Source organism: Anneissia japonica, unplaced genomic scaffold (assembly GCF_011630105.1).
Source record: "Anneissia japonica isolate Jap-2015-1 unplaced genomic scaffold, ASM1163010v1 scaffold287869_len1821871_cov162, whole genome shotgun sequence".
In the NCBI taxonomy this organism is placed as follows: domain Eukaryota; kingdom Metazoa; phylum Echinodermata; class Crinoidea; order Comatulida; family Comatulidae; genus Anneissia; species Anneissia japonica.
This window is the reverse complement of record NW_022741034.1, coordinates 324,681-332,550: the sequence shown is the minus strand read 5'-3', so window position 1 is coordinate 332,550 and position 7,870 is coordinate 324,681. Positions and strand designations below refer to the sequence as shown.

General features: G+C 32.3%; 1 protein-coding gene across 1 annotated transcript in view; it reads left to right on the top strand.

Annotated features, from left to right (window-relative positions):
* The window catches only part of LOC117118527 (beta-2 adrenergic receptor-like), a 5,658-nt gene extending 3,221 nt beyond the window's left edge, over nucleotides 1-2,437 (top strand). The window contains exons 2-3 of the mRNA XM_033263152.1: nucleotides 295-386; nucleotides 723-2,437. Of these exons, the coding sequence (XP_033119043.1) occupies nucleotides 302-386; nucleotides 723-1,633 (996 nt within the window). The 5' untranslated portion in view covers nucleotides 295-301 and the 3' untranslated portion in view covers nucleotides 1,634-2,437. The remainder of the gene's footprint in view (nucleotides 1-294; nucleotides 387-722) is intronic.
* The last annotated feature ends 5,433 nt before the right edge of the window (nucleotides 2,438-7,870 follow it).

Genomic DNA, 7,870 nt, shown 5'->3' with positions numbered 1-7,870 from the left:
TACACACACATATACATACACATACATATACATACATATACATATATACATATACATATATATATATATACATATATACACATGTACATATACACATACATACATATACACATATATACATATACACATACATACATATACACACACACACACACACACATATATATATATATATATATATATATATATATATATGTATATATATATATATATAGTGCAAATTATAATATTGTGATGTACTGGCATATCTATCATCATACTATCATCATCATCAATTTTGATTTTGTGAAATAGTTCAAGAATGGAAACGGAAGAGCCAACTGATATCTCTGGTGAAAATGTTAATTGTTCATGGACGAATCAATATTCAAACACAAGTATTGCAGGTAACATAATCAGCCTATTTATAGAATTTCTACACCGGAAAGGGGACAGAAGAATGAGTGGCAGATCCAGGGGAAGGGGAATAGCAAGCTGACTTTGGCCCCCTCTTAATTTTTCAAAATTATAAATACCTCAGCCTAAACTATGGTGGTGCTGAGGTGGTCTAGACTCTCCATCTGTGATAGCCCCTTCCTGGGCCCCCTCTATTTTCAATTCCTAGATCTGCCACTAAAAGAATGTTGTGTTTAAAAAATATAGTTATTTTTTAGGATTAGATATCAACTTCAATTAAATCTGTTAAATGTTTCCACTACATCAATTATAATGTCTACTTTCAGATTTATGGTTCGCAGACCAAGTTGCATTTTGGAGTTTTGTACGAAATGTAATTGTTGTCGTTTTCGGAAGCATTGCGTTCATTGGCAATGTTTTCACATTCATCGTTGCATTAGCTACGGAAAAAATACGTAAGAAATTCAGTAATTACCAGATAATAAACCTCGCAATGAAGGACGCCATAGTGGGGGGATCATACGTTTGTATATGTGTAACGGCTTTCCAAAAATTAAATATTATTATTATTTTTTCCATAATATTGAATTTGATGTGTGTTTCATCATCACTCACTATTATCATGATAGCAATGGAACGTTGTTTTGCTATTGTTGCTCCATTTCAGCATAGTCGGTACGTAACAACAAAAATATTGACCATTGTAATAGTCTTGGATTGGTTTGTAACCATAAGTTTATTAGTTATTACAATTCAAATTACAAACGTGCTTAATGGACTATATGTTGTTGCCAGATATGTAATAATATGCGCTCCAGTTTTAACCTTTATCGTATATCTTGTGATTATTTTAGCTGTGAGGCGACATGCTTCAAAGATTAATCAATCAGTCCGAATATCTCACAGAAAGAAAAGTAAGCAAAATGTTGAAATAATAAAAACTTTCACATTGGTTGCTGGAATATTCATCATATGCTATTTTCCGTATGGTGTAGTGAACATTTTTGTAAACAACAGAGGGTTTTCATTAGACCTATTAAGGACTATTTATATTCTTAATACGCTTATCCCATTGAATTCAGCAGCTAACATGTTTATCTACTGGTGGCGGATTCCAGAATTTCGAATGGCTTACATGCGGGCGCTGTGTTGTCACAGAAATACAGGTATTCCACGCTTAGACACACCAAAGAGAAGTATTTTCTCTATGGACACACACATGAGTCTGATACAATAGAAAATACATTTTCATTTCAGTCACAAAAGAATTAATGAAGGATGCGGTTTAACTGTTGTAGGCTATATTTATATATTGTGTATATTTATATTCGTTCTGTAGGATATTAGGATATGTAGTGCATGTGCTAATTGAATATCACACACAGTAAATTACTACACTTGTTAACACATTAGTATATGGAATGTGAAACCAATTTTAATAATATTTTATATTGATTGGGAAGACATGAAAAAAAATTATAAAGATGGAAGTGGTAGTAGGCCTAGTTTAAATTCACAATTAAGGTGCGGGTGATTTATAAAAAGACAAAAAACTAATGCAGAAAAGACACACCACTGCAATTAACTATTCTTTTGCAAGTATCACTTGTAGTTTACAGTATATAAGATAATACCAACACAGCATTGCAGTGTTAATTAAGAAATTACATTAAATATAAAAACAGTAGTTCTACAAAAAAGTGATAAAACAAATATCATTAATATATTGTAAATATAAATTTTTAATGGGTAGTTACATGGTTAAAATCAATTTCATAAACTTTGTTCTTACTTAGTCCTAATATAGAATTGTCATATTTATTTATAGACTTTTCAATAATTTATTCCGATCCTATATTGTACTGCAATATTATTTAATAACTAATTTTATATAGTAACTGAAATTGTAATGCTATATACCATCACGTACAAATTACTATTGGGACAAAATTGTGGCGTAAAGCAATTTGCGTTATTTCACAAGGTTTTTTTTTTTTTTATCAATAACTAAATTAATCATTCAATAAACTTAAGTAATCTAAATAGCAGTTTTAATCATCCCAAGGTGTATGTTGGTTCCGTGATGTTTTTTTTCCTTCTCCAAAACATTTTGATTATATGCATTCATCTTGTAAATTTTGTGAAGTTGTTTTGTATATTCTTTATTATTCTGCTTTAATACCAGTTTGATATTTTCAATTGAAACATGTTTAATATATTTTGCTATATCTCAAAGTTCTGACTTTTTATGAATGTATATTAAGCTTTGTATGGGGCACGACTTTTTCTGGGAACGTTCCTATGTAGTAAGAAAGAGTACCAATAAATTATATCGTATACATGAATGTTTTTTAATTCCATGTGCGTTTTTGGAGTCGCGTTCTCTGTTGTAGAAGGGTACAAATAAATTGTATACACAAATGTGTTTGTCGTCCTTATGTGCACAGCGGAAGGAAATCTGACATTATTATGTTGTTAAGGAAGATATAACAATACTTTGGCTACATAATGGTGAAGGTGATGATGATGATGATGATGATGAGAATGTTGATAAGAATGAGAATGATACCTCGCTTTTAATAATTTTCTATGTAACTTCCATGTAGATACGGCAACATTTGGACTTATTGATAATCCAATCGATCACAGAATATCCTCTATATCCGACGGAAGAATTTTGCAAGTTGTCCGACCATAGTAAGAGCGGGGTTGGCGCTAAATAATTTGGTTGTTAAATTTACCGGCTAGCCTGGATACGGATACAGGGTTTTGTGGGGTCTGATAGATCCCCCAGGCCCCGCTATCTTCGTTAGGTGAGGCGTAGATATTTTGGAAATATGGCATCTCTGGATGTCCGGAAATAGCAGCTGACAAACCTGTAGAGTTTCTACCCCTCCTTATCCCATTGGCACACACAATATTTAAAAAGCTAATACAAATACAAATACTCTTTATTTTCTGATATCATCGTTTTGCCGACAGAACTCATGCTAGATAAAAAAAATCAATTATAGGCCTATACACTAAAACTATAAAAGTACAATTAAAACAGTAAATATCCATAGGCTGCCAAAATACCGTCTTTATCTCGCATCTTTTCACATTTTAATTAAAAATGTAACAGGATTTTAATATGCACTAAACGACAGTCTTGTGCGTACGTTACTGTTAGCAATTCAACAGATAAAGCTAAGCTGATATTTCTTTTAAATTTTAAAAATATAAATCAAAATCAAAGCAACACATGTGATAGGCCTATTTTGCTTCTGATATTAGTTGGCCAAAGTGTTCTTAATTCATTAGAAAGAGCAAACAATCTACCATATGTATTATATTTTATATATTCATGGTGTTCATTAACATAAATATATAAAATTAATTTGAGTGAAATCACCTTTCCTAAACCAACTAAGTGGTTATCATTAAACTATTCATAATACTGTAGAATTTAATAATGCTTCAACTATTAATGTCTGAAATAATTGCTCCAACCCGTTAGTTGACTACATATAGTGTTGCTGACTACACAATCAGAGTTTTGATGAATAACATAATAAAGAGTGTTGCTGACTACACAATCAGAGTTGCTGTAGTAATTCCCCCTCCCCATTCTACCCCCTCCCTGGTCGGAGAGAAAAAGCACAATTCGTCAGGGAGATTTTCTACATATTAGTAGACTCTAAAATTGATTAAATAAGCCTTTGAAACCCCTAAATTGTGAGCTTATCCCCCTGGACCACTTTTGGAACCTTGTAATCGAAGCTCGAACACGCCCACTTTGCTTTCGACCCCTCGTCGGTGGCATCCCCCTGTCGGAGACCTCGGCTCCCCCTTCGGGAAAATCCAGGCACCACCCCTGGTTTTCTCTTTCCACCCAGGAGTAACAAGTAGGTACCTGGTAAGTTCATACACAACTATGCGCTGATTACAGCTGCAACATTATGGAATTCTCCGAAGGAACCTGAGTATGTGTTCCATGTACTTAATCAAATGACAGGGGGTATGCAAAGCGAATAGTATACAAATATTGAGTGCTCATGAGGGAAATGTTGAAATCTATTGTTTCTACAATATGCAATTGTAAAAGTTGACAATAAATTTCAAAATAACCCACTTCAATAATAAATTGGATATATTCACCTCATTATTTACTTACCATATCATTAATTAATTAACATCTTAAAGCACAAACAGACAATCTTTGTGTACTGTTTTATCTTTCTGTAATTTTGTATTATACAGTTATTTTTGGGTTTGCATATCATTGATATTACTGTCCTCTATAATCTTGCTAAACCTATGAACAGAAAGAAGGAGTAAAATAAATTCAAACTTGATGTATATAACTTACAGAGGACTTCTAACAAAATACTACAATGTCGAATCTGGAATGCAGGCAACTGGAGAAGCTCGCGCAAAAAGCAATAGATAGTCAATTTTTTTTAAATTGTAAAACCTTGTGTTTTCCCGAAATTCATTTCATTCAAAATAACAATAAGAAAAAAAGTAATAATAAAAAAACTAAATAATAACTTTCATGAGAAATCAAAATTGTGGTTTGATTTATATAATAATAATGTGGACCCATTTTCTTAAAAGTGGAACCGTTTTATGCAAAAATATGAAAAATATGTACCCATTTTCTTAAAAGTTGACAGGATCCATTTTTTGCTAAAATTTCTCATAATCTTTTATCAGGGATCTACTTAATATCCAAGACAACTAAGGCCTAACTATAGCTTACTAAACTTTAACTGTACTATACAGTATAATAATTGTGATCAACAAATCACAACTTACTTTTTGGCCTTTAGCGCAATTTTCTTTGCTTTTTAATATTATTAAAAACGTCTATTATCACCACCACAGTCATCATGATCATTGTCATTATCATCATAATTATTATTATTATTACTAGGGCCTACTAGTAGTACTGTAGTATTAAAACAAAACTTTATAGAGCTTGCAAAACGATAAAAACCAAACTGAACCATAAAATATCACATTTCTGTATCTGTGAAAGGTTTAGGACTTACGGATTTAAGATTTTTTTATTTGTTATTATAGTAGGGATATGTATAACGTTTGCTGATGCATATTTACATAGATTAGAAGTTTTGAGTGATCCTTGGAAAGAATTTGTATCTAGCAAGAACAAGCTTTAACATTTTAACACTGGGGAGAGCCCTGGGTCCAACTTAAAAACGGGCGATGATCGTTTGTTGGAAATCTCCTCTAGTTTTAAATGTACAAAATTTCCTGCACGTCCGTTCAAAACTGCCGACGCTGGACGCTTTTAAAGCTTTAAACCCCTGTTTTGTTTTGTAGGTTTTAGGGGAACCCATGGGATCCAACTTAAAAAAAGGCGATGAACGTTTGTTGGAAATCATCTCTAGTTTTATGCGTACAAATTTTCCTGCACGTCCGTTCAAAACCGGCGACGCTGGACGCTTTTAAAGTTTGGAACCCCTGTTTTGTTTTGTAGCCGGTATATGGAACCCTGGACCCAACTTTAAAAAAAAGGGGCGATGAACGTTTGTTAGAACCCTCAACGTACAGAATACACAGTACGTCCCCATATACAAGCCAATAATAAAATTTTAAAAATAATTGGTTGGGGTGCGAATTGAACCCACGAAATATCACCCAGGAAATATCATAGAAGTGATTATTTGCCCTACCTGCTCAGTGCTTTCCTAAAACTCTTCTTTACCCGTATTGTATACTTCACACCTTGCACCTCCCCAAGGGTGAATAATGGTCATAACACATTAAATACTAAATTTACCATCTAGTTGCATATTCATTATACATGAATTTAATCTTTTTAATGTATTTTATAATATGTAATATAAAAATTATTGCTTCTCTTTTTATAAAAATAATTGCTCATTATTGAAATTTTGATGTAGAAATCTTTGGAATTTTACGCGAACGTTTCAATGGAAAACAATACAAAGGTTATCAGTCCACAGAAGGACGTTGATAAAATGACGGTTGTTGGAACAAAGGCAAAAAAAAAATGAATCTGGGCTTCTTAATCTTGAAGTACATTCTCGTGGAGTTAAATCTACGATACGGTGGATTACTGGAGAAAAATTCATTAAACGTAAAAGATGTGAATGAACTACAAGAAGATATTTGCGTTGGAAATGCCCATGTCAACGAAACCATGGCACATTATTGTGAGATTTATGTACAACAGAGGCTAACTGTCCTAAAGAAAGCAAAATCACTAAAGGATAAATCGTACGGTTTCTGTGTTTGAAGATCTTCGACGGGCAGATGGGATTTGAAGGAAGTAATGTCGAATGCATTCGAGTAAGGCAGACCAGGGAACAGTGAAATTTCACCAGAACATCTAATCATATATTTTTTTTTTTGTATAATTTTTATTTCGTGAATTTCTTTGCTTCCAGCTTTACTAACTTTTGCTATTACAGTATTTGAATTAATGATACTTATCTATACCCCTTCCATTTCATAATTTTGATGTGAAATATATAACAGCGAGATTTCTAATACTACCTTCAATCTTTTTAATAATCTGATAAAATAAAATGACAAGTATGATGAATCTTTAGGACAACTAATTAGTAACTCACAATCTAATACTTTAGATAAATGTAAATATTTTGATTTTACACTTTTTATTTCAAAATTAAATGCTCTCCTTTTCCTCTAAATTGTATTTCCTTCCGTCCTTAGATATGAGAAGTACTGTATTACTCATCATCATACTATGGACTCATCATCGTTTGATATCCTTCGCTAACGATACTACAATATTTTCTTCATCATCCTCACATAATTTGAAATCATTATTTTCCATTTTTACTAACGAATTGTTCAAATTTTCTGACTGGGTCTTCTCAAATAAATTTCTTACCAATACACTTAAAACCAATTATTCAGTATTTCATATGCCACAACGAAAACTCAGTGGGGGTGCCAGAAGGTGGGCTGGGGCGCTATAGCCCTCCGTCGGGGAAGCATAACCTACCCCCCCCCCCTCGGGGAAGACGAGTAAATTTTGTCGGGGAATAAACAAATAAAAAAAAAAATTTAATTATGAAATGTTCGTTTAGCCACCATATTGTTTCATTAAAATATTTGTGTTAACTTTTCATCACAATAATAATATAAATAATACTAATAATAATACAAATAATATAATAATAATAATGATAATAATAATAATAATAATAATAATAGTTCAATGAGACTAATTAAAAATAGATTGCGTTCTGTTATGACAAATGCTCGTTTAAATAGCCTCATGATACTTGGAATACATCGTGATAGGTGAAGCAACCTCGACCTTGACAACGTGGTTGACAGATTTCATGCAAAATTTCCAAAATATGGAATTTCACTTTTAAGAATGAGGATTTGAAAATAAATTAGATGGTTACATTGCATACTCTTTGTTTCTTGCTATATTCAAAATGTTTTGGTTTTGGAAGCTGATGTC